The 25073-nt window shown below is 67.8% G+C and overlaps 4 protein-coding genes across 10 annotated transcripts; 2 read left to right on the top strand and 2 right to left on the bottom strand.

The window, feature by feature from the left end:
* Positions 1-116: 116 nt before the first annotated feature.
* Positions 117-6003, bottom strand: HMG20B (high mobility group 20B). Of its 2 annotated transcripts, none has more exons than XM_068661409.1 (10): positions 5920-6003; positions 5078-5146; positions 3342-3447; positions 2995-3198; positions 2559-2679; positions 2421-2467; positions 2206-2281; positions 1910-2125; positions 1383-1515; positions 117-1259 (listed from the first exon to the last, which is right to left on the bottom strand). In XM_068661409.1, the coding sequence occupies exons 2-10, from the start codon at positions 5113-5115 to the stop codon at positions 1247-1249; spliced, it is 954 nt and encodes a 317-aa protein (XP_068517510.1). In that variant the 5' UTR covers positions 5116-5146; positions 5920-6003; the 3' UTR covers positions 117-1246. The 2 variants fall into 2 exon arrangements, with proteins under 2 accessions (XP_068517510.1, XP_068517511.1); XM_068661410.1 differs by having other exon boundaries at positions 5878-5953.
* Positions 6004-8277: 2274 nt separating this feature from the next.
* On the top strand, positions 8278-17716 carry MFSD12 (major facilitator superfamily domain containing 12). 2 transcript variants are annotated; one of them, XM_068661401.1, is made up of 11 exons: positions 8278-8691; positions 11993-12203; positions 13104-13227; positions 13471-13665; positions 13752-13844; positions 13948-14040; positions 14695-14865; positions 14999-15093; positions 16521-16651; positions 16764-16802; positions 17221-17716. In XM_068661401.1, exons 1-11 carry the CDS (start codon positions 8361-8363, stop codon positions 17313-17315), a joined length of 1578 nt encoding a protein of 525 aa, XP_068517502.1. In that variant the 5' UTR covers positions 8278-8360; the 3' UTR covers positions 17316-17716. The 2 variants fall into 2 exon arrangements, with proteins under 2 accessions (XP_068517502.1, XP_068517503.1); XM_068661402.1 differs by lacking the exon at positions 16764-16802 and having other exon boundaries at positions 8287-8691.
* Positions 17717-20565: 2849 nt separating this feature from the next.
* LOC137844804 (GRAM domain-containing protein 2B-like) lies at positions 20566-23752 on the top strand. Of its 5 annotated transcripts, none has more exons than XM_068661398.1 (11): positions 20568-20731; positions 21368-21502; positions 21586-21667; positions 21814-21987; positions 22057-22155; positions 22241-22312; positions 22388-22456; positions 22648-22711; positions 22871-22936; positions 23055-23136; positions 23235-23752. In XM_068661398.1, exons 2-11 carry the CDS (start codon positions 21387-21389, stop codon positions 23344-23346), a joined length of 936 nt encoding a protein of 311 aa, XP_068517499.1. In that variant the 5' UTR covers positions 20568-20731; positions 21368-21386; the 3' UTR covers positions 23347-23752. The 5 variants fall into 5 exon arrangements, with proteins under 5 accessions (XP_068517498.1, XP_068517495.1, XP_068517499.1 ...); XM_068661399.1 differs by having other exon boundaries at positions 22631-22711; XM_068661397.1 differs by having other exon boundaries at positions 20566-20731; positions 22631-22936.
* Positions 23753-23935: 183 nt separating this feature from the next.
* TEKTIP1 (tektin bundle interacting protein 1) lies at positions 23936-25004 on the bottom strand. The gene is made up of 4 exons (XM_068661412.1): positions 24793-25004; positions 24476-24702; positions 24161-24286; positions 23936-24078 (listed from the first exon to the last, which is right to left on the bottom strand). The coding sequence occupies exons 1-4, from the start codon at positions 24864-24866 to the stop codon at positions 23936-23938; spliced, it is 570 nt and encodes a 189-aa protein (XP_068517513.1). The 5' UTR covers positions 24867-25004.
* Between the last annotated feature and the right edge of the window lie 69 nt (positions 25005-25073).

Raw genomic sequence — 25073 nt, 5'->3', positions numbered from 1 at the left:
CACGGGGCCATCACCCTTGTAGGACACCCCAGGGCTGTGAGCACGGGGATGAAGCTGCTCCAGGTGGCTCCTGTCCTTTGAAGCCCCCCCCAAGCACAAACACACGGAGCCCACGCTGGTTTCTCCCACGTTTATTCACTTCCATCTCCATCCCGAGCCCAGCAGCCACCGGGAGATGGCAACCAGGAGACTCGTCTACAGAGCACCGACCTCGCAGGCAAGAGAGAGGGGGGGGGGTTGGACCCCTGCCCTGGGTTAAACCCAGGGCCGAATCCACGTAGTGCTAATAAGAAAATAAGACGCTCTCTAATTACACAATCTGAGATTTCTGACTGGCAGCCCCAGGGTCGTCCGACCCCGGCACGGCGTGGCGAGGACGCGGCTGCCGGCACGGTGGTCCCATGAGGGCTCCCCGGGGCTGGGGGGGCTCCGGCCCCGCTCCCCCTCAGCACAGTTTTGCCTTTGCTGGGGTGTGGGGAAGGGGCTGCCCTGCCTGGCCCCAGAGGCACGGGGGAAGCAGAGGGGGCAGGCGGGGTGCATGGGGCTGAGGGGCTGAAGGCACCCAAGGGTAAGCAGCAAGGGGAAAAGGGCAGATTAAATAAAACAAGAGAGAAGGGAAGGAAACCTGTCGCCTCCCCCATGGCAGGCAGAGGGTCCCTGGGCTGATTTCGGGGCTGGGATGCGGCACTGAGCCCTGGGGGCTCCCCACGCACCCCAGGGGGCACGGCTGCCTCTCCTGGCCACGCTCACCACGTCGGGGACAGGAGCCTTGAGCCGAGCCGAACATGCAGGGGGGCAGCTCGAAGGAGGTCCTGTCCCCACCGCGGAGAGGCGAGGCCATCGAGGAGGGGCTGGGTGTCAGCCCTCCTGCTTTAGGGACCTGTCACAGCTGCCCCACAGCCCTAGGGTCACCGTGGAAGGGGCTGCTGTCCTCCAGGCCCTCCACCCGCAGGCTGCGGTGCCGCATCTGGCACCGGGGCTCAGCGAGCCGGGGCTGCAGGCGATGCCCAGGGGCTGCAGGAGCTGGGGAGCGCACAGGAGAGCAGGGGGGGCTCAACCACGGCACCGCTTGGTCCCCAGAAGCTCAAGGTCCTCGGAGATGTCACCGCTGCGGGGCTGGGGTCACCCCCCGCTGATGTGGAGGGGGAAGCAGCCGGCCCAGCAGCAGGGACTGTCCCTTGTGGGAGCTCCAAGGGACAGGGCCGTGGTCCAGCTGGCCCCAGGCTCCAGCAGGGACTGGTCCTCTTCACAAGTGTTCGCTGCAGGGGGTGGAAAACGAGGCCAAATGACTGGGTTTGATTTCTCCTCCCCAAAACCACGTGGAGGCGGCCCCGAGCCCCCCCTGCAGCCACGCTGGGTGCCGCCTGCCCTGCCCCGCTCACCTGGCTATCCGGGACAGGATCTCCTTGATGCGAACCACCAGCTTCTCGTGCTGCAGGGGGTTGCTCTCGATGGCGCTGTGCAGCTTGGCCATGTAGAAGTCCAGAGTGCTCAGCGTCGGCGTCTCCCCGGTGCCTACGGGGCAGCAGCCCGGTAAGTCCCCACCCAGCCTCGTGCATCGTGCTGGGGACAAGACCCTGAACGAGGTCCTGCAGCACTGAGCTCCCACCGATACAAAGCCAGGAACAAAAGGATTGTTCCTCTTCCTAACACCTCCCCAGAGGAAGCCGTGACTGCATCTAGGGACGAGCACAGTTCCCAGTTTGTCCTGTCCTGCTATAGAGGAGCTGCCTGGCACATCTGGGCTCTCTGAACCCCAAATGCTCTGCGATCCCCCCCCAGGCCAGACGAGCAGTTATCACCACCCCACTGCCATCCCTGCTACAGCCCCCGCTGGCTTCAGCCCCCTCCATGTGGCCACCGTGTCCCGGGACAGCAAGGCCGGTCCCCGGGGCTGCCCCGAGCTCACCAGGGATGGGGAGGGAGGCGAAGCTGGTGGTGAGGGCCTGCCGCACGGACTGGAGCTGCTGCTGCAAGGCCAGGGTCTGCCTCTCCTCCTGCGCCAGCTCCTGCTCCAGCTTCTCCTTGGCGCAGTTCATGCTCTCCGTGTGCTTCTGCAGGATGGCGTTCTGCTCCTCGAACTCCGTGTTCATCTTCCGCAGGCGCCGCAGCTCGGCCTCCCGGGCTGCCAGGGACAAATGGGGTCAAAAAGGGTCAGGGGGGGGAACGGTGACCCCGTACAATACCCCAAACTCAGCCCCTTACCTTTATTTTGGTCCAAGAACTCTTCGGTGAAGATGGGCACGTCGAAGGTGGAGAAGGAATCGCTGCACTCCCCAGCCTGGAGGACAGGAGGGGACAGGGCTGAGGGGACAGCCACACGCTGCCTCCTGCAGCTCTGCTTCAACCCAGAAACCCAAACCCCGCAGTGCCACGTGCCTCAGTTTCCCCACAGGGCCGTGGAGCTGCCAGCACCTTACCTTGTGCCCGTTCAGCAGGGTGTTCACCGCCACGGAGCCGGCATCCTCTGGGAAGGAGGCAGGGGGTTACCCTCCACGAGCCACCCCAACACACACCCCCCCCGAGCAAAGGGCAGCTGCCCCAGCCCCTCAGCTCACCTTTCTTAATCTTCTTCTCCTGGATTTTCTCCGTGCACATCTTGTAGGCCTCCGACTGCTGGTACTCCCGCAGCTCCTTCATGTACTGCTGCTTCTCGCGCTCCGCTTCATCCAGGTACCGCTGTGGTCACAGACGTCCTCAGCCTGGCCCAGCCCCACAGCGGGCTCCCCGTGGTGCTGCTGACCCCCTCCCACCCCCCGAGGCCCGGCTCCTGCTCCCCAGCACTGAGATGGGCCCCCTGGTAACCCCCTTGTGACACTTCTTGTGCCCAGACCTCGAGCGCACAAAGATTTTGGCTTCCAAGTGCACCGAGGTGTGATGGGGCCAATCCCATCCTGCGAGCAGAGGGGGGTCAGGTGCAGGAGCCTCCAGAGAGGCTCCACCAGGACTGGGGGGGAGCTGCCAGCCCCAATGAGCCCCCCCACACCCCAGTACCTGCTTCTCCGACAGCTGCAGCTTGCTCCACTCGGCTCCCAGCATCTTGGTGATCTCCGGGAAGGGCAGGTCAGGGTGCTGCGTGCGGATCTGCTCGCGGCGCTCGTTCAGAAAACGGACGTAGCCCGTCACGGGGGCCTTGGGGCCATTGGGCAGGATCTTCTTCCTCTTCTTGCCCTTGGGCCAGCCCCTCTTCTTCACCGGCTGGCGCCCCGAGAAGGGAAAGGGACAAGCTGGCATCGACAGTGGTGCAGGACCTGCACCTCTCGGGGCAAGGTCTCAGCCCTTCCCTGACCACGGTCACGCCGCGGGTCCCACAGCACCACAGGGGACACAGCGGGGCTCACCTCCTCCTCGCCGTGTGGCTTCTCACCGCTGGCCCGCGCCACCTCCCCCTTCTCCTGCTTGATGGCCACCAGGAAGTTGCCATGCTGAGCCTTGCCTGCAGCGTGCCTGTGGACACAGAGAGCCCCTCAGAGGGCTGGGGACCCCCTGCAGCACCGCCAGACCCCCAGCTCCCACCCAGACACGGTGCCCAAACCCAATCCAGACCCCAGGGCTCGGCAGAGCCCAGCTCCAGGTGGACAGGACACAACCCTGGGCACACAAAAGCTGCTCCGAGGTCCACCCAAGGCCCCTCGGTGACATTTTGAGCAAGGCTGGGAGCTGCCAGCACCGCTCCGGGTGGCAGCGAGCAGCGAAGGTGACCATAAAAACACGGGGACACCCCCACGTGGCACCCAGACATCGCGGCGGGTTGTCCTGAGGGACACACAGCGGCCGATCCTCCTCGGCGAGGGGGGAGCCACCACGGGGACAGCTCCTGGTGGCAGCACCCCCCGCGGGGACCAGACGAGCCGGGGCCAAAACCGCTCCTTTGGTGCACGGAGCCACCTCCGGAGGCACCCGGCGGTTCTCACGAGCGGCCGGGAGCCCCGAGGCTGCTTCCCAGCGCGGTGCCACATCCTCACACAGCCCCAGCACGGATTAAACCGGTCTCGGAACCCCCCCCCAACCCCACCACAGCCTCTCCCCGGGGCTCCTAAGGCTCTCCCCGGCTCCTTCCCACGGTGGAGCCCCCGTTCCGCCTGCACCCCTTTGATCCTGCGGCTTTGATGGCCCCATCCCAGCTGGTCACACAGCCGCCGACCACACCAGAGCACGGCCGGGGCTGCCGGACACGGGGAGACGCAGAGGGTGTGAGCGGGGCGGTCGGCACGGCCGGGCTGTTCTTTCATCCCAGTCACAAGATCCCTTTAATAGCGAGGGGCTGGGCGCAGCCCCCCCAAGGGAAAGGGAATTTGGCTGTGCACCGACAGCCCGGCGCATCCGGACTCAATCCCTGTTTTTTAGCATCCCTCACTCACATCACACGCTCGGTGTGAGCCCAGAGCCCTGCACGAGCCAGAATTCACCTGAAAATTCATCCCCGTCCCCCCCCTCCGAATCCTGGGGACCCCAGCTCTAAGGCTGACCCCCTCCCCAGGACCCAGCCCCTCGCACTGAGGCTGCGGGATGCTGTGGGAACATCGTCAGCCCCCCGGAAAAAAAAAAACAACTGCTGCAGCCCCAGCCCTTCTGTACGAGCCCCAACACAACACCCGGCCCCAGCAGCCCAGTCCCGTCCCGCAGCGTGGTGGGGAATGTGCTGACCCCCCCCCAGGCGGGGAGCCCTGCCTCCCCCACGCAGCGCCGCGGATTCCTTTCGTGCCTGAGGATGCTTTAAAAAGCAAAGTTATTCCCGGCACCGTTCCTCCCCTTATCTCGGCTCCCTTGGGCATCCACCTCCTGGCGCCGCAGCGGCCCCGGGACCTGGAACCCCGCGACACAGCAGGAACAGCCCCCGGGGGGGGGGCATCACCCCCCAGGGACCGCACGTGGTGTGTCCCGAACAAGCTGAGGCTGAGATGACCCAAAACTCATGGCATATTTTTGGGGTTTTTACCCCAGGCCCTACAGGAAAGGCCACCAAGGTGGGCACAGTGATGCTTGTTGCCCCCACCCCCCCCCGTGACCCCCACCCCGCTTCTGGGGGGTTTGTCACCCCCCGGGGCTGGGTGCTGGGCTGGGGGGGGGCACTTACAGCATCCCAGCGGGCGCCTGCTTCGTGCTGTGGGCCATGGGCAGCGGGGGGGGAGCTCAGAGCAAGACCCTGAGGGACAAAACCGGGGGTGTCACCGGGGCCCTGGGGGCCACCAAAGCCACGAGCCAAGCCCCCCCCACCCCATGGACCAAGCCCCCCCCTTGCTCAACTCCTTCCCTCCAGGCCCCCATGGCTGCCCCTCCTCAACCCCCCAGCACCCCCAGACCCCAACCCCAGCACCCTTAGGCCCCCTCCAGCCCCCCCAGCACATCCTGAACCCCCCCAGACCCCTGCCCCACAACCCCAGCCCCCCCCAGCCCCCCCAGGCTCCTTCAGTACCCCCCTATCTCCCTTTCCTACACCCCCAGACCCCCCCCCAGCACCCCTAGACCCCCCCTAGACCCCCTCCAGACCCCCCCAGCAACCCCAGACCCCCCCAGCACCCCCAGGCCTCTTCCAGGCCCCCCCAGACCCCCTCCAGCACCCCCAGACCCCCCCAATCCCACTTTCTACACACCCAGACCCCCCCCAGTACCCCTAGACACCCTCCAGACCCCCCCCAACACCCCCAGGCCCCCCCAGCACCCCCAGACCCCCTCTAGACCCCCTCCAGCCCCCCCCCAGCACCCCCAGGCCCCTTCCAGGCCCCCCCAGACCCCCCCATGACCCCCTCAGCACCCCCAGCCCCCCCCCAATCCCCCTTTCCACACCCCCAGGCCCCCCCCCAAGAACCCCCAGGCCCCCCCCTCACCTCCAGGCCTCCTCCAGGCCTCCCCCAGGCCCCCCCCGGCCCCCGTTACCCCCGGTCCCCCCCCGCCATCTTGGGCCCCCCCCGCCCCCACCTTCCGTGTCCCCGCCGGGCCCCTCGGCCTCCCTTCCCCGCCGGGCCCCGCCCCTCTATTATTATGCAAATGAGCCCCCGCTTCCGCTCCGCCGATTCGCTCCCCGCGCCGGGCCGGGGGACGCGAGGCCCCGCGCCGATTGGTTGGAAGCTGTGACGTCACAGAGTGGAGGGCGGGGAAGGGGCGGGGCGAGGCCGGGGGCCGTCGCTGCGCGCTCGCGTGCGCCGGGTTCGGCGCGCGCGGCCGGCCGGGCAGCCAATCAGGAGCCGGCGTGAGGACGGGGAAGCGTTGAGGGGAGGGCAGCGCCTTAAAGGGGCAACGGCAGAAGGAGAGGAGTGGGGCCCACCGCATTCGGCCCCCCTCGGGTGCCCCCCCAGCGCCCACCCGGCCAAGCAGCGCGGGGGGGCCCCGAGACCCCAGAACGCCCCCAGTGCTCCCAGTGCCCCCAGTGCCCAGCCCAGGGGCGTCCCAGTGGCCCCAGGACCCCCCCACACTGCTCCCAGTGCTCCCAGTGCTGTCCCAGTGCTCCCAGTTACCCCTCCCCAGCCCTCCCAGTGCTGTCCCAGTGCTCCCTTTTGGGGTCCCAATGGCCCCAAGCCGCCCCCTCCCACTACTTCCAGCACCCCCAGTGCCTGCTGGAGTGGGGGGTTCCCATGTCCCCCTTACTCACCCCTCCCAGTGCTCCCAGTACTCCCCCACACCACTCCCAGTGCCCCCCAGTGCCCACCCCCAGGACCACCAGTGCCCCAGCACCCCCCCCCCAGCTTTGGGGCACCCCCTGCCCTGACCCCACACCCCACGGAGCTGCAGAGGCCGAGCAGGACTGGGAACCCCACGGTGCCCCCCAGCACCCTCGGGTGCCCAAAGCACCCAGTGTCCGGGGTGCCCGGAGCTGGGGGGCGCGGGCACGGGAGGGGGCAGCCGGTTCCCAGCTGGGGGGGGGCAGCTGTGGCAACCCCCCCAGCTTGTCCCCCCCCGGGGCTGCTCACCCATCGGCCTGGATTTTCGCTTCCTCCCCGGCCCTGAGTCACCGCCGTGCCTTCACATGACGGGGGGGGGCCGGGGGGGACCGGGGGGGTGCCGGGGGCTGGCGGGTGATGCGTGGCCCCCACCACCCTTCACCCGCACCCCCCTCACCACGGAGCTGCCGGGGGAATCACAAGACCCGGCACCCATGCAAATTGTTCATCCGGAGCATCCCGGCCCCGGGGCTCCGTCACCCCTGTCATGTCAGCATCGGGGGGGGGCCCATCCAGGGAAGGGTTCCCCAAAAACGCACGGTCCGGGAGCCCCCAGCCCGGCTCTCCCGGAGGTGCCCGACCCGCTCGGGTTACCCCCGATGCCCCCCCAGCCCCTGGTTTCGTCCCCGGGATCTCAGCGTCCCCGTGGGCAGAGCGGGTGGCACCGGGGGGGCTGCGGATGCTCGCCCCCACCCCACGGGCAGAGCTCTGTCCCGCTGCGCCTTTGGGGTCTGAGCCACCAAGAACCCGCTTGGAACAGCCTCAAACTCCCCAAAAACACCCAGAAACACCCAGAAACGGCCCCGCAGCAGAGAAACCCCCCCAGCAGTGGGCACGCACCCATGGGGAGGGTGCTCCCAGGGGCTGGGGTGATGGGGGCCCGGCAGCACCCTGGGGGGGTCCCTGGGGACCCATTGGGGGGGCACATCTGGGATGTCCCCGCTGGTGGCTGGCTGCGAGGATGGCAGGGACACAGGGAAGGGGGGGCCGGTGTTAGGGAAGGGGGGGCTGGTGTTGGGGCAGGTGGCTCCCAGGTTTTTTGGGTGCCCGGGGGCACAGCAACAGCGCCGGGTGCCGTGGGGCTGGGGTGCAAACGGGCTCCCCTTTTTGCCCAAGGCAGTGGTGGGGGCATCACGGGCAGCATCTGTGTGCCCCCCCCCATGCCTGGGGGCATCACGGGCAGCGTGTGTGTGTCCCCCCCTCTGTACCCAGGGACATCACGGACAGTCTGCGTGTCCCCTCCGTGCCCACAGCACCCAGCCTTTTACCCCAGGGATCCCACTGGGGACCAGTGTGCCCCCAGTGCGCCCCCAGTACATCCCCAGTGCGCCCCCAGTGTGCCCCCAGCATGTCCCCAACACGGGGGGGGTAGCACCAAGGCAGTCAGGGCCCCGCAGCAGCTGCGTGGCTCCCGGTCCCAACCCCCGGTGCCGGACGTTCCTCGGCCAGGCCTGGTGCTGGGGGGGCAGCACCGGGGAGCGGGGATGGCGGGGATGGGGGGGACACGGCCTGCGCTGCTCGGGGGCCCGAGCGGGACCACCACCGCCACCACCGCCACCACCGCCACCACCGCCACCACCACCGCCACTGCTGCTGCTCCCCCCGCCGCAGGCCCCGTCCCGCCCCGGCTCCATCCCCGCCCCGCCCCGGCCCGCTGGGCGCTATAAGCGGGCGGCCGAGGCCGGTGCGAGCGGCCCGGCTATGGCGGAGCCCCCGCGGAGGAGCTCGCTCGGGGCGGGCGGCTCGGCGGTGGCGGCGGTGGCGGCGGTGACGGTGGCGGAGGCGCTGCCGCTGCGGGCACGGCTGAGCTTTGCGGCCGGGCATTTCCTGAACGATTTGTGCGCCTCGCTCTGGTTCACCTACCTGCTGCTCTACCTGCACGCCGTGCTGGGCTACAGCCACCGGCTGGCCGGTGGGCTACTGCTGGCCGGGCAGGTGGCCGACGGGCTGTGCACGCCGCTGCTGGGCTACGAAGCCGATCGCTCGGCCGGCTGCGGCCGCTACGGCCGGAGGAAATCCTGGCACTTGGCTGGTAAGGGCTGGGATGCTGCGGGAAACCCAACCCAAAACAACCCAACCGGGGGGGGGGTCTCGGAGAGGGGTTGGGGGGCTGGGGGTGCTTCTCCCATGGGCTCGGTGGGGTTTCCCCAAATGGAGGGGGAGCTGCTGCTCCTGGCAGCTTTGGGGTTCAGGGGGGCTCTGCTGGAGCCCCGATGCTGCTGAGTCCCCAGCCCCAAAGATGCCCGGAGGGGCCTTTTTGGGGTGCCCCAAATGGGGGTGTAACACCCCCCCCCGTGGCACTGAGGGGGGAACGGGGCAGAGCAGGCGTGGGGCAGCCCCGTGGGGGTAACGGGGTGCAGGGGAAGGGGTGGTGTGACGTCCCTGTCCTGCCCGGGTGCCGTCCCCACGCAGTGGTGTGGGGTGGCCTCGTGTCCCCCCACATGGGGGTGGCACCAAGGCAAAGGGGTAAAAAGGAGACCGAAAGGTAAATCTGGGTTTTCCCACGAGCACGGGGATTTACCTGGGGCTTCCCTCAAGCGGGAGGTTCCCGGTGCAGCAGCACTGATGGGTGACCTTGGGGTGTGGGATGCTCATCGGGGCTGCTCCCGGTGCTGGGGACCAGGCTGGGGCTCCCCGGGTCGGGGCACGCGTGGGCTCTGCTCCGGGTGAGGAACGGCCCCGTGGGGACGAGGGGGAGGCAGCACCAGGTCCGTGTGAATGATTAACGGGTGCCCAGCTCACACCCTGGGTGAACAAGGCACTGAAGGGCTTGGGGCTGCCCCGCTGCCGTCGGGGGCCCTCCCTGAGGGGACAGCGAGACCTGGAGAAGGGTCCTCGGAGCCGTGGCACTCACAGGAGCCTGCCCTGTCCCTGCTGGTGACGGGGAATGGGGCAGTGAGCGCGGGGAAACCTCCGTGGGCAGGAGATGGAGACCCTCGGCGCTTCCTCCTCCTGGTAGCACCCCAGGGTGCCCACGGAGCCATGCGGGGAGAGGACAGTTGTGCTGTGGGCGCCGTTATCTTGATGCCGAATTTCTCCCTGCCAACCCGATAAGGCAGCTGGGCTGCCCGGCGGTTGGCTTGGCCTGGCCCCCCAGCCCTGAAATGAGCCAGAAAAAGGGGTGCAGGGGGGGCAGCTTCACCCCCTGCCGCACCATCTGTGAGATCTGCGCCCTGAATTTAGGGAAGTGGCCGGAGCTGTGACTCCGGCATGGGCAGCGCTGCCTCGGCCGGGTGCACCCAAGGGGAAGTTCTGAATCACATCTTGCACGGGGGCCGTGCTTGCCCCCAGCCGGCCCCACTGCAGCTGCAGAGAGCACCGCGAGGGCCTGGGGCTGAGCTCCAGCATGGCCCTGCCTGCTTCGGGGGGACAGGGGAGGCTGGGGACACGGGCTGAGGCTGGGGACATGGGCTGAGAGTTTGTTTCCCCAGCCAAAGCATGGGTTGTTCCTGGAAGTTGGGTGCTACCCCACCGCCTTCCCAGTCCCACCGCAGCTCAGCCTGGTCCCAGACTGGCCCTGCTGGTCCTGCTCCTGGGTCACGCTGTGGGGAGATGCTCCTGCGCGTGGGAGGGGGTGGCCCATCTGGCAGCAACCCATGCTCAGATCGGAGGAAACGTCGTGAAACCACAGCCTTGCGGGGGGAGATACCACGAGTTATCGGCACCATCTCCCCTCCGCGGTGCTGGGCTGGCTGGCGGCGGGGCTGCCGGGGCCGATGCTCCCGAGACGTTGGCTTGCTGCGGGATGCTCACCCTGCCCGTAGGATTTTTGGGCAGCTCCCTGCAGCCATGGGGTGGGAGCAGCTCCTCGCTTTGCTGCTGAGCGAGTCTGGTTGGGCTGCCCCAAATCCCCCGCCTGCAGCGGCTGCGCTGCGCTCGCCCACTTGCAGCCGGCGTTCCCGTGACTCTGCCCCGGAGGGCTGCGAGATGAGAGCTTGGATCTCTGCCACCTGCACGGGGTGCTGGGGTGCTCCCGGAGCCCTGTGCGGGGCTGTGGTGGCCTCCGTGGGGATGGTGGCTGTACCCTGCTAGCTGCTTTGGTGGCCCTGGGTGCTCTTTGGTGGCCCTGCTGGGGAGGGGATGTTGCACATGGGTCTGCTGCAGGGCGGAGGAGCAATGAGGTGGGGATGGGGTGGTGCAAGCACGCTGGGGTTGTACTGAGGCTGCGAGCTCCTGGCCTTTGGGTCTGGGCTAGGAGCGGAGCTGGGCCCCTGGGGGGCTCCTGTGGTCCTGCTGGGACGAGCAGGGGCCCCCAGGACAGCTCTGGGATGGAGGCACAGGTGTGACACAAACGGCTTCTGGCACACGGGGGTGTCGGGGTGGATGTGGGAGCTGCAGCAACCCCAGGCCCAGGGACTGCAGCTCCTGCCCCAGCGCTCCCCGGGGACAAGGGCAAGTCCCTCGCAGCCCTTCGGGGACTGCAGAGCCCGAGTCTGTGGGGCCCGAGACTGGGCAGGGGGCACAGCCTCAGTGATCCTCCAGGCTGGGTGTTTAACACAGGCATGAGTTTTGGTCCGAGTTCCGAGTGCTCCTCGGGCATCCTCCTCAAGTGGCAGTGCCGGGGAGGAGCTGCCCTTGTGGCCGAAGGAAGGAGAAATCTCTCTCTCGTCAGGAAAAGGATCTTGCACAGTCCTGCAGAGAGGGGAGCCTGGGGACCTGGCGAAGCGGCTGCGGGTTCCCCTGGGCTGTGGGAGCGGGTTCCTGTGGTTTTGTGGCCAGTGGGTGCTGCGGGTTTGGCAGCACCCAGCGCAGGACAGGACGGAGCAGGGCACGGCGCCCAGGCCTGCATCTCGTCGGATTTGATCCGTAACCTTCTGGAAGCGGAGGGGGAAGCCGGCCTGTCCCTGCCTGCTCCACGCAGGCGTCCCTGTGGCGTGCGAAGGGGACGCTGCTGGGCTGTGGTGGAGGCAGGGACCTGGCTCTGGTGTCACTGACTCAGCCGGGACCTTCCCATCAGGGCAGCGGCGTCTGACGCCAGCGTGGGGACAGATCTGCTCCTGCCCCGATGTGCTGGGGGCTGCTGGGGACGCCCCCGGCTGCTGCTTTGCGTGGCTCCCGGCAGCAGAAGGGGCGAGGGGACAGACGGACAGGACAGGCTGTGTGCCTGCAGGAGCGGGGGCTGTCCCGGTGCTCAGGGCACCTTATCACCCCCAGGCAGGCGGCGGCGCGGCGCCGTGGCCTTGGGGCCGGTTATCTGCAGGCCTGGAGGTGGGCAGCGACTGGGGGGAGCTGATCCCCCCCCTGCAGCCCTGTCCGTGGCTAGGAGCCAGCTGTGGCCATCAGGTCGCAGGGCGCTGGGCTCGCAGCCCCTCACCGCTCCCCTCTCTCCCCAGGCACCACCTGCGTCCTCGTGTCCTTCCCCTTCATCTTCAGCCCCTGCCTGGGCTGCAAGGAGAACACGCCGCAGTGGGCAGCCTTCATCTACTACCTCCCCTTCATCGTCATCTTCCAGTTCGGCTGGGCGGCCACGCAGATCTCCCACCTGTCCCTCATCCCCGAGCTGGTGACCAGTGACCACGAGAAGGTGGAGCTCACAGCTTTCAGGTGAGCGTGGCCAGCCCTGGCTGTCCCCTGAGCCGAGTCCCTTCGCCTCCGTGGGGAGAGGAGAGAACTCACAGCGACCCACCAAGCCCAGCCGGGCTTCGTGCTGTGGTGCAGGCAGAGGCAGGGCTGTCTGCCAGCTCCTTCCCCCCTTGGTACTGGGTACTTGGTACTGGGGTACTTGGTACTGGGGTGCCAGGTCCCCAAACCCCCTGCCCCAGCCTCAGAGGGTGCATCGGCACAGAGGAGCTCATGCCCACGGGGCACTTTTTCCTTTGGAACTGGAGGGTGATGCTCACACGGGAGGAATGTGTCCCCAGGTGTCCCCAGGGAGGGGAGGGCCAGGCACTGCCCTGTGCTGGCCGTCCCGGAGGCCGCAGTGTCCCCAGGGCTGTGCGTGTGGCCCCAGAGCTTGTGCTGCTTATCTGGAGGGGCCGGGCTGCAGGAAGGGGACTTTATCAGCTGGAGCAGGGCTTCGTTATCTGCCCCGGTGGGAGGAAGTTCCCCTTCCGTCAGGTAACAGGCGCAGCGCTGCGCCCATGCTGGAAGCACGCAGGGAGGTGGCGGTCACCCAGGGCCAAGGGGCCCCACGCTGGGGTGCTGGGCCAGGGGGCTGGGGGTGGGCTGAGGCTGGACAGGGTGGCCCAGGGGGGCTTGGTTTCCTTCTGGTGCTGCTCCCTGCTTGGACTGGGGGTGCTGGGAGGTGCACCAGTAAGGCTGATGCACCGCCAGGGCTGGCCTGTCCCTGCGTGCGCTTGGAGGTGTCACCTCCGCAGCGGTGCCGTGGTGCAGAGCTGGCTGCAGAGGGCCTGGGTTGGCGGGCAGCCACGTGTGGAGGTGTCCCTGCTGTGGCTGGAGCTGTGCTCGTCCCTCTGTGTCACCCCGCCCTGCCATCTCCCCCAGGTATGCCTTCACCGTCATGGCCAACATCACCGTGTACGGCCTGGCCTGGCTGCTGCTGAACCTGCAGGTGGACCAGCCTGAGCGCACGGAGCACCTGGGCATCCAGGATGTCCCCGTGTTTCGGGTAGGTGGCACGGCTCGGTCCCTGAGGTCCCTCCTTCCCTGCGTGGGATGTGGCTGTACTGGGAGGCACTGGAGGGAGTGAAGTGGCAGCACCCCAGAGCCACCTCCTGCACTGGGCAGGGGCTGCACCAACTCCCCCTGGGTTCTGGGACCCCCTTTTATTCCACCAAACTCCTGGGGCAGGGGGAGACGAGCAGGCAGAGGGCACCCTGTGCCATGCTCACCCCCTCTCTGCCTCCCCTAGAACCTGTCCCTCATCGTGGTGGGGCTGGGGGCTGTGTTCTCCCTCATCTTCCACCTGGGCACCAAAGAGAAGCCGTACCCGCTGGGGTCCCTGCCGCAGCCCGAGCGCACGCCCCTGCTGCAGAAGGAGCCCACGAGGTGCCCGCGCCCGCTGCTGGCCTGGAAGGACTGGCTGCTGGAGCCTGCCTTCTACCAGGTGGGAGCAGGATGGGCCACGGCCATGCCCCGTCCCCCTCCTCCAGCCAGCACGGGCTGAGGGCCGCTCTCTCCGTCCCCTTGCAGGTGGCGGTGCTCTACATGGCCACCCGGCTCATCGTCAACCTGTCCCAGACCTACATCGCCATGTACCTGACCAACTCGCTGCTGCTGCCCAAGGTGGGCACGGGGCAGGTTCCTGCCCGCATGGCAGGGTCACCCGGGCAGGGGTCCCGGGCGAGTGGTCTGGAGCTGATCTTCTCCCCGTGCTTGTCGCTCACAGAAATACATCGCCACCATCCCCCTGGTGCTGTACGTCAGCGGCTTCCTGTCCTCCTTCCTCATGAAGCCTGTGAATAAGTGGATAGGTCGGAACGTGAGTCCTGGGGGCTTGGCGAGGTTGGAGTTAGACCCAGGGCGTAACAACCTGCTCCTGAGCTCAGGGGCTGGGCACAAAAGGCAGGTCCTGAACCCAGCGGGGAGCAGAGCACTGGGCACACCGGAGCCTGGCTGCAGAGCAGGGACCCCTCAGGGATCCTCCTGCTGCAGCAGGGGTCCCACAGGGCAGGGCGAGGGGTGGCATGGGCCCGTCCTGCACATCTGAGGGTGCTGAGGTCTGGGAAAGTGATGCTGGCCCAGGCTCAGCCGGTCCTGAGCAGCCCCAGCAGGGCTGGGAGAGCCCCGAGGAGCCCAGGAGAGGCTGAGGGGGGACTTGGCTGAGCCACCCTGAGCATGCCGGGGGTGTGGGGTCTGCAGCCCCGGCAGACCTGCAGCTTCTGCTCCTGCCATGGGGTGCAGGGCACGGCTGGGGCTGTCCCCATGCCCTGCAAGGCACCTACAGCTCCTCCGGGCACAGGCTGGTTGCTGCAAGGCCCTTGCTGTGTGGGAACAGTGCCCCGAACCCACTGGGAACGAGCCAGGGCCGTCCCTGTGAGCCCAGTGGGATGTCACCGGGGTCTGGGGCACAGCCAGCGCTGGGTGCTGAGCTCTGCCTTCCCCCCCTGCCCGTCCCCACGCCGTCCCGGAGCAGCTGACATATTTCGTGGGCATCCTGGTGATCCTGGCCTTCGCCTCCTGGGTGACCCTGACCAGGACGATGGGAGCGGAGATCTACGGGGCGGCCGCGCTGCTCGGCGCTGGCTCCGCCACCATCCTGGTCACCTCCCTGTCCATGACGGCCGACCTCATCGGCACCAACACGGTACGTGGCCCCACCATCCCTGGGCTGGAGATGCATCCCCGGGCAGTGCTGTAATGAGGGCTGTGCCCATGAGAGGGCACACGGCTCTCGCTGCGCTGCGTGGCACCGGCTGAGCCTTCCTCTCCCCTCGCAGCACAGCGGAGCGTTTGTCTACGGGGCCATGAGCTTCACGGACAAGATGGCCAACGGCCTGGCGGTGATGGCGATCCAGAACCTGCACCCCTGCCCGTAAGTGTCCCTGCGGAGCACAAACGACTTAATGACGGCTCCACACACACCGCCGGGATCCTGGCAGCAAACAGCCCGTGGGGGCATCCTCTTACACCCCTGCTGAGAGGCTGTCGTGGTTCCGCTCGAGTGGGCAGCCGAGCTCCACCACAGCCGCTCTCTCACTCCCCCTCCTCAAAGAGGAATGGGGAGAAAATATGTGAAAGGGGCTCAAGGATTGAGATAAGGACGAGAAAATCACGCAATAATTAGTGTAACGGGCAAACCAGACTCAGCATAAGAAGACAGATAGTAAGATTTATTGCTCATTACTAACAAGCTAGAGAAGTGAGAAACAAAGGAAAGAAACCAAAAGCACCTTCCCCCCCATCCACCCTCTTCCGCCTCCTCCCCCCGAGCGGCGCAGGGGAACGGGGGAATGGGGGTTATGGTCAGTCTACAGCACTTCTTCTCTGCCGCTCCTTCTCGGTCACTCTCGTCCCCTGTGCTGTGGGGTCCCACCCACGGGATGCAGTCCTTGACGAACTGATCCGGCGTGGGCTTCCCACAGGCAGCAGCTCTTCCAGAACTGCTCCAGATACGGGTCCATACCATGGGGTCCATCCCTCAGGAGAAAACTGCTCCAACCTGGCTCCCCTACGGGCAGCAGCTCCTGCCAGATCACCTGCTCCTGCGTGGTCTCCTCTCCACGGGCTACAGGTCCGGCCCGGAATCTGCTCCGGCAGGGGTCTTCCACAGGCGGCAGCCTCCGTCGGTGCAGGGCCACCTGCTCCACCGTGGTCTCCTCCACGGGCTGCAGCGTGGAACCCTGCTCCACCGTGGTACTCCATGGGCTGCAGGGGGACATCCTGCTTCACCATGGTCCTCACCACAGGCCGCAGGGGACTTCTGCTCCGGCGCCTGGAGCACCTCTCCCCCTCCTTCTACACTGACCTTGGCACCTGCAAGGCTGTTTCTCACTCCCTTGACTCTCCCGGCTGCTGTGTGGCGCAGCGTTTTTTTCCCTGTCTTAAATATGCTCTCACAGAGGCGCAAAACAACATCGCTTATTGGCTCAGATCTGGAAAACAACGGGGCCCTTCCCAAACATGGGGCGGCTTCTAGATCTTTCTCACAGAAACCACCCCTATGGCCCCCTGCTACCAAACCTTGCCACGTAAACCCACTACAGAGGCACTGGTGGAAACTAACTCCGATTCATCCGAAATCCTTCCTCGCCTTCTCCTCTGCCCTCTGCATCTCAGACTCCTGAAGGGGCTGGGGATTGCTGTGTCCACGCTGCTGCCCTGGGCTCTTCCCCCGTGTCCCAATCCTGGTGGCGAGGATTTGGGACTGCTTTGGGCAGCGGGAGGGTGGCAGCAGCCCCAGGGTGCTTGGGGAGCGCTCTGGTCCCCGCCACTGAGCTCAGCCGTGCCCTCTCCTTGCAGGACTGAGCTCTGCTGCCCTGCCTGCGTCAGCTTCTACCACTGGGTGATGGTGCTGGTCACCGGGGGCATTGCCATGGCTGCCACCGTGTCCCTGTGCTGCATCATGATCTGGCCCATCCGGGTCCGCTTCCGTGAGTGTGGCTGCGGGGCTGGGGGCGCTGGGAAGGGGCAGGCGTGGGGCTGGGGGCAAAGGGAGGTCCGGGTCCGGTGCCAGCCCCGGCTAAAGCAGAAGTGTCTTTGCAGATGGCCCTGGTTGTGGCAGGCTGCGGGGTGACCCTCCTGGTAGGCAGGCTCAGCTCCTCGTGCTTCTGCTGCTCCTGGCCCCAGAGCTGGGGCTGTGCCCGCTCGCTGTGCCCGTGGCGGGCAGCACCCCCCTGCCCCTGGCCCCGTGGTCAGCGAGGGGTGAAGGGGTGAAGTGAAGGGGCTGCCGCTCGTGCTGCTGGACAAACGCAGGGGCCCGGGTGCCCCTTGCCAGGCTGCTCAGTGTCAGCTCTGTCTCCGTCCTTCGCCTTGTCCAGATTTGTTCTGTGTTGGGTGGGGGGAGAACGCGGAGCCCCCACGGGTGGGGCTCTCGGCAGCGTTGTGCAGGGTCCGTGTGGCCATGGGACGTGTCAGGGTGCCTCGTGCTGGGGGCTGGAGAGCCCCTGAGGACCAGGCTGGCACTGTGAGGGCTCCTGACCCGTCCCTCTCGTCCTTGCAGATGATGTCTCCCTGCAGGGCCTGAACGAGGCCGGGATCCCCTACGAGGAAACGGAGAGCGTGGAGGAAAGGAGCCCCAGCAGCATGGTCAACTGAGCCAGGCTCGCGTCCTCGGCCGTGCTGACGGCCGGGCTGTGCCGGGACGGACCCCGAGGACGGGGACGGCGCCAGGACGGGGGAGCTGGGCTCAGGGTGGGGTCCAGGCACTGCCTCGCCTCGGGCACCTCACATAGGACTCGTCACCCCCCCGCCGTGCTGGGGGACGCGGTGAAGGGCGTCCCCCGGCCATCCCTGGGCATTTGCACAAGTTGAACACTACGGGCCCGGGGCTGGGCGGCACAGCCCAGACCCTGCACTGTGGGACGGGGGGCACCCAGCCCCTTGGTTTTAACCTGCTTTTGGAAGGTCAGTGTGTATGCAGAGCACTTTTTAAAAGAAGGAAAAAAACAAAAAACACAACCCACCTCTAAACTTGAATAAAAAAATTAAAAATTAAACTTGAAAAAAAAAAAAAAAAAAAAAAAAACAAACACAAACAAACAAAAACAGGGAAAAAAAAAAAAGTGAGACTTAAAAACATTCTGGAGGAGGGAGCCCCCCCTTGGTGCCCTGGGGACAAGGGGGGCTGTGGCCGCCCCCCCCCCCCCCCAGTGCCCCGGGTCCGCCCGCAAGATGGCCGCCCTCAACAACGATGGCGGCCACGTCCCGCGCCCGCGAACAAAATGGTGGCGGCGCAGCGGCGCTGGAGCGCGCTGATTGGTTATGGGCGGCGGGGGGCCCACCCCCCAAGGCAGGGCAGCCAATGGGGGCCGGCAGCCGCTGGTGCCAGCGCGGCGGGGAGCGGCCCGCGGGGCTGCCAGGCCTCGACGGGGCGCGGGGCCGCCTGTCCCCAGCGGCCCCCAGCAGTGTCCCCCCCCCCCCCAGCAGTGTCCCCAAGCACCAGGCCCAGCCCCTCCTCGAGCACCCCCAGTGCCGGTGACCCCAGCAGCTCCCCGGGCTCTGTCGATGTCTCCCCGCTCCCAGCCGGGCCCCCCTCGAGGCCGTTCCCTCTGCTGCGGGCAGAGCCCGGCCCCAGCTCCCCACAGCCCCCAGGGAGCAGGGGGGGCCCCCTGAGCCTGCTGCAGCCCCAGCCCCCCCGGCTCCCTCAGCCGCCCCTCGCAGGACTCGTGTCCCAGCCCCTTCCCCAGCCTCAGCCCGGCTCTGGATGCGCTCCAGGGCCTCGATGTCCTTGTAGTGAGGGGCCCAAAATTGAACTGGGCACGGGTGTCGGGGGCTTTCACGGGGGCTGGAGCCTGGGGCAGGCGCTGGCTGCAGGCAGGACCCCACAGGACCCCTGGGGACCTGCAGAGGCTGGTGGGGCCATGGGGCTGTGGCCGTGTTGTACAGCGAGAGCCCCAGGGACTGGGGCTGGGAGCTGCACACGTGGCCCAGGGCATGGCCAGGGTGTGTGGTGTCCCCATTGTGTCCCTGTGGTGTCCCCACAGTGTCCCTATGGTGTCCCCATCGTGTCCCTGTGGTGTCCCCATCGTGTCCCCATGGTGTCCCCGCAGTACCTCCCACTGCCCCCCGCTGCGTGTCCCCTGCCAGCCCACCCAGCGCCCGCTGGGACCCAGCCCCTGGCACCCAGCGCCGCGGGCACACCAGGGCTGTGCGTGCACGGGGCCAGGAGGGCAGCAGGGCCTGGAGGGTGTGCAAGGGGCTGCGTGGGAGCAGGTGTAGACGTGTGCAACGTGTGTGTGTGCATGGCCGGCCTGTGCTGTGTGTATGTGAGCATGGGACTGCGCATAGGCGTGAGCCTGCAGGCGCTGCGTGTGCCTTGCACACCTGTGCACACCCATCTCTGCCCTGGGCAGGCCTCACCGGGAGCACTGGGTCCAGTTCTGGGCTCCCCGGTACAAAAAAGCCAGGGATCTCCTGGAAAAGAGGCCAGCGGAGGGCCACAAAGATGATATGGGGCCTGGAGCATCTCCCCTGGGAGGAGAGACCTGGGTCTGTTCAGCCTTGAGAAGAGAAGGCTGAGATGGGATCTGATCAATGTCTGTAAATACCTGAGGTGTGGGAGACAGAGGGACATGGCCAACCTCTTCTCAGGGCTCTGTGGGGACAGGACAAGGGGCAGTGGCCACCAAATGGAGCCCAGGCAGTTCCGCACCAACACGCCAAAGAACTTCTTCCCGGGGAGGGTGCCGGAGCGCTGGGACAGGCTGCCCAGGGAGGCTGGGGGGGCTCCTTCTCTGCAGATATTCAAGGCCCGTCTGGATACCTCCCTGGGCAGCCTGCTCTGGGGAACTGCTTTGGCAGGGGGCTGGACCCAGTGATCTCTAGAGGGCCCTTCCAACCCCTCCAATTCTGTGATTCTCTGATCTGTGCACGTGCACGACGATGACACCTGCACACCCTGCGGGGGCGGTGCCTGGGGTGCTTGGAGCCCTGGGAGGAGCGGTGTGAGTGTGCAGGGGGTGTGCAGGGGGTGTGCACGTGGGGGTGTGGGCACACCAATGACACGTGCAAAGTGGGGATGTGCATTGGGGTGTGTAAGGATGGGGTGGGTGTGAGCGCGGGGCGTGCACAGGGCGGCTGGCGATGCTCTTGGTGCTGTACCTGGGGGTCTGTGGGGGTGCAGGGCTGGGGATCGCAGTGCCCCGGTGCTGCGCTGCTGGACCCTGGTGCTGCGCCACCCCCGGGGTTACAACTGCTCCCCGTGGAGCTGTGGGAAAGGCTTTATCAGTGCAGGGCAGAGAGCAAGGGTGAGCCAGGGCTGGGCGGCCTTGGCACATGCCCCAGTCAGCAGCGGGGAAGGGGCAAGGGATTTCCCTGCTGTCCTTGGAGCGGCCCGGCCCCTGCCCTTGGCCCTGTGTTTACAGCTTGTTTTGGGGTGGCGCGGACACTCCCAGGGCTGCAGAGGGACCGGCAGCTGGTGAGCCCCAGCTCCCTTTGTGGGCTTCATGGCAGCTGTGGGGAGAGGGAGCCCCGTGCCCCTGGCCACCCCCTGCGTGGTGGGCGCTGCGAGGCGCTCCCGCTATCGGGGGCAGACGGTGGTGGTGGCGGTCACCCCATCAGTGCTGGCACCAGCACGCCCCAGGGACTCTGCATGCAGAGATCTTTGTCCCATGGGCACAGCGGGATGGGCACAGCACTGGGATCCTGCATCCCACCAGCATCGTGCATCCCACCAGGTGCTGGGGTCCCCATGGCTGTGCCATCGTGGTGGCAGTGCCCGTCTGACCCTTCAGAGCCCCCCCCCCCCCAGGTGGTAATTGCTCCAGCAGCCCCGAGTTGGTATTTGCCCCGACGCCTCCCTGCAAACCTGCTGCAGCCGGTCCCAGCCCCGCCTGCCTGCCCTTCCTCACTGGGAGGAGGAGGAGGAGGAGACGGCGGCTGAGGGCCAGGTCTGGAAGGAGCAAGGAGCGTGCGTGGGAGCCGGGCGAGCGCGGGGCTGCGGCACAGCGGGAACGGGACGGGACGGGACAGGACGGGACGGGACGGGAGGGCTCAGCTCTCCCCGCCACCAGGTACTGCCTGGGGTGGGCAGCAGCAGCCCCGGTCCGGGGGTTTTGCTCCGTGCACTTTGATCCAGCACCGGCCCCACGTGTCTGTCTGCTCAGCCAGCTCGGCCAGCCACGGAGGGACCCAGGAGCTGTCACCTGCTGCCAGCTCCTGCCTGCGAGCAGGGTGCTGGGGGTGCTGCGGCCACCTCGGGGACCCGGCTGCTGTCCCCAGGGGCGCCGTGGCCATGAGGAGAGCGTGAGGTTGGGGTGCGGCTGTTCCTGGAGCGGGACAGCGGGGCCATAATTGCCCTGTGGGGCCACGGGGATGGGGACACCAGGGCATGGGGGCCGGCAGGGGCCGGTGGCATCCAGAGATGCCACAAAGGGGGCTTGTAATGCCTGTGATGCCCCCCGAAATGTCCCGGTGAGACTTGGGAGCTAATCAGAGAGGTGTGGGGACCTGCCCTGCTCCTGGAGACAGGCGGTGTCCCCTGCCCTGCCTGGGGACACCGGGGCACAGCCGGACAAGGGGCACCTCGTGCATCATCAGCTGTAGATAACCGCAGCCAAACCCCCAGCACGGTGCAGGCACGGGGTGGGTTTTGCTCTCCTGGTCCCAGCAGGGACCGTTTGGCCCTCAGCTTCCCCATCGCCCTGCAGCGTGCCACGCTCCTCCTTCATGTCGGGGAAGCTGAAGAAGAGCAGGAGGGCGGTGCTGGGGGAGAAGCAGTGGCAGAGCCTGGAGGAGAGGGGCAGCGCGGGCACCCAGCCGGGGTCGCACCCCGCACTCACCAGGTGGGTGCTGCTCGCGTCTGCGTGTCCCCATGTCCCGGGGACACCAGGGGACTCAGCTCACCCTGCCTGCTGCTCCCCGCCAGGTCCAAAACCTACGACCCTTCCTGTAAGGAGACGGAGGAGGCTGAAGGGGCTGGAGGCCGGCACGGGTCCCTGTCCTCCTCGGTGAGTCCGGGGATGCCAGGGTGAGGAGAGGGGACCCCAGCACCACAGGCGCTGTCCTGTTTTGGTGGCTGATGTCGGAGTGGGGACCACGGGGTGCCCACCGTGCCAGGGCTCGGCCCCACGTCCCGGCTTCCCCCCCCCTGCAGCTGAACAAGCGCAGCTCCAGCTTCCGCAAAGCCTTCGAGGAGATCGCCGGGCGGGAAGCGCTGCTGGCCTGCTTCTCCTGCGCCTGGCAGCGAGAGGTGCCCTACCATGGCCGCCTCTACGTCTCCTCCGGCCACGTCTGCTTCCACGCCAGCCTCCTGCTCAAGGACATCAAGGTGGGGGCAGCCGCAGGGACGTGGGGCAGCCATGGGGGCGCAGGGCCTGACGCTGCCCCCTCCCCGCAGGCTGTTGTCCCCGTCACCTCCATCTGCGCCCTCAAGAAGACCAACACGGCGCTGCTGGTGCCCAACGCGCTCAGCATCCGCACGGCCGAGGGGGACAAGGTGAGTGCTGGGGGGCCGGGGGGGAGGTCGGGGGGGGACACCTGAGGCTGACCCAGGACACTGCCGCCTGTCCCCCCGCCCGCAGTTCCTCTTCGTGTCGCTGCGCCAGCGGGAGGCCACCTTCCAGCTCCTGAGGTCGCTCTGCAAACACCTGCAGGTAGGCACTGTGCCGGGCGGGGGGCCGGGCTCTGTGCCCCCCCCCCGGTGCCCTGCTCCATCTCTCCTTGTCCAGGACAACGGCTGGAGCCCCCTGGCCTCTCCCCTCAACGGCAGCACCACGCAAAGCCTGAAGAAGCCCCTGGTAAGGCTGAGGAAGGGCCGGCAGCAGAGGGAGGCACAGCCGCAGGGATGGATGCGGTGACACCCAGGAAAGGCTTATTTTGGGGGGGATTGGGGGGATATTGTGGTGAAAACCCCCAGCCCAGGGCAGCACAGGCCCCCTCCCCTGTGTCCCCACGTGGTGCCCTGCGACCAGGGCTTGTCCTCCTGCAGACCTCGAGCCAGTCGGACCTGGAGGAGAGCCCTGCGGAGCCCGACAGCCTCCTGGAGCCGCCGGGTGAGCGGCCGCCCCCACACCCCGACAGGCCCTCGCAGCCCCCCTCGGGCACCCAAACTGCCTCTCCTGGGCCACCGGGGAGCGCAGGGGCCTCTCGGGGACCCCAGGGCCCCCACCTGCACCCCAGGCGCTCAACGACCATCTCCCGGTTGGGTGCAGAGGAGGCGAGCCAAGCCAAGGAGGAGGCAGCAGCGACAGCAGAGGACGCAGCGGCTGCAGGCAGAGGTGAGCGGGGCCCTCGGCGGAGCCGTGGCCGGAGCAGGGCCCTGGCACTGCCCAGATTTGGCCACAGCGCTCCAGGACCCTCCCCGACACCTCCTTGTCCTTGACACCTCCTCTGCAGGGGACCCCAGCCCAGCGCCCCGCACCCGAAGTGCTGCGCCACTGAGCCCCTTCAGCACCATCATCCTCATCTACCTGCTGCTGTGAGTCCTGGGGCAGGGCCCCCCCCCCCCATGCACCCCCCCCAGCCCTGGTGGCCCCCAGCTGCCACCTCCCGGCTGTGACACCGCCCTGTCCCCAGGATGGTGGCCCTGCTGCTGACCTCGGGGTACATCGGGCTGCGCATCCTGCAGCTGGAGCAGCAGCTGGCGGCCGCGGGGGCTTGGCCAGACCTGGATCTGTTGCACCAGTGAGGGGGGGGGTGGGGGGCAGCAGCCCCTCCATCTCCATGGCACAACGGGAGCCCCCTTCCCCAGGAGGGGCAAGGAGACGTGAGGCCAGCAGGGACCTGGTCGTCACCAGCAGGGGTTGGGGGGGCTCCAAGCCCGAGCGCCTTCCAGCCCCCCCCCCAGGAGCCCCCGCAGGCCGTGGGGCTCCATCTCACTGCCCCCACCTCACCCCCCCCCGAGCTCCCTGCGTGGGGGCAGGGGCAGCGGCCTGGGGGGCAGAGAGGACCCAGGGGGTGGCTGGAGTCAGCTCCCCCCCCCCATGGGGGGCCATTGCAGGGCTGATGGGGATAAAGGCACCGAGCTATTTAATTAATAAAGAGGCGAGGGGGTGCTGCCTGTGCCACAGGACCCCCCCTCACCCCACCCTGTGCCAAGGCTGCCTCATTCCTTGGGATGGGCACAGGGAGGCTGCGAGGCTCCCCTAACCCCGGGGAGGCGTTTTGGGGTGGGGGAGGGCAGCATCCAGCGCTGAGCCCCAGGCCTGGCCCCAACGACCGCCACTCAGCCCCCCCGTCCCCAAAAAGAGCCGGGAGAGCCACATGCACCGTGCCCTTTACTGGCGGGTGGAGGGCTGGTGCTGGAGGAGCCTCCAGGTGCGGACGTCGCGGGCGGTGCCGGGGGGGTGGCAGAAGGACAGCAGGGGGACGTACCCCGGGCTGCCCCCCAGCGCCCTGGGGCTCTGGCTGCGGGTGGCAACTGCGGAGAGGAGGGGACAGGGGTGAGGAGGGGGCTCTGGGAGGTGCCCCCCTCCCCCCCTGGCTGCCCCTCCGGCTCTTACCGTACTCCTTGCCCAGGATGGGTCGCTCCTGCCAGAGGAAGGCTCCCCAGCGGGTGCGGGGTCCGGGGTAGGCGGCGGGGACGATGGGGTCCCACCACGCCACCTCCCGCAGGTGCTGGGCGTAAACTGGGGGGGGGGAGCAGAGCTGGGACCAGGCAGCAGGACCCACACCCTGCAGCAGGACCCTCACAGCACCCCCAGGAGCCCACCCCCAGCCCTTCTCCTCCCCTCCTCATGCTCCTGGGTCACCCCCCAGCTTCTCCCTCCACCACCAGCACCCCCCCAGGTGTCCCCCCCCCAACCCCAGCTCCATACCCGGGGGCAGGGGCTCCAGCTCGCGGGGGACGTGGGCGCGCTGCCAGCGGTGCCGGGCGATGCCGCGGGTGAGGCTGTACCAGGGGTCCCCCGGCGCGTCCCAGCCGCTCAGCCCCGTGGCCCAGCTCTGCCCCGCAGCGTCCCAGCCCATGGGGGTGGTCTTCCAGCGCACGGCCTGCCTCAGCACGGGGGCCTGGCGGGGTCCCCGCAGCGTCACATATTGGTCACTGCGGGCAGCAAGGGAAGGGGGGCATCAGGGCTTTGTGCCCCCACCTGTATGGCCCCTCCATGGGGGTCCCACAAGGCGAGGGGCTCACCTGTAGAGGGGCAGGGGGAAGTCGGTCTCGAGGGTGCTCTGCGGCACCCAGGGTCTGTGCGCCCCCAGCTCCATGCCTGGCGCTAGGCGAGGCCGCAGCGGTGCTGGAATCAGCACCAAGCAACGGGGGGCTGGGGTGGGGGGGCAGGGGGGGCCGAGGCACCTTCGCTCCCTTTGTGCCCTGCAGGGGAAGGGCCGGGGCTGCTCCTTGCTGCGGGGCCAGCCCCAGGAGAGCAAACAGGGGTGGCAGGAGCTGGGCAGCAGCCACGGAGCAGAGACCTG

Source organism: Anas acuta, chromosome 26 (genome assembly GCF_963932015.1).
Source record: "Anas acuta chromosome 26, bAnaAcu1.1, whole genome shotgun sequence".
Classification (NCBI taxonomy): domain Eukaryota; kingdom Metazoa; phylum Chordata; class Aves; order Anseriformes; family Anatidae; genus Anas; species Anas acuta.
Note: the sequence above shows the minus strand (reverse complement) of the source record. Positions and strands in the feature narration are given on the sequence as shown.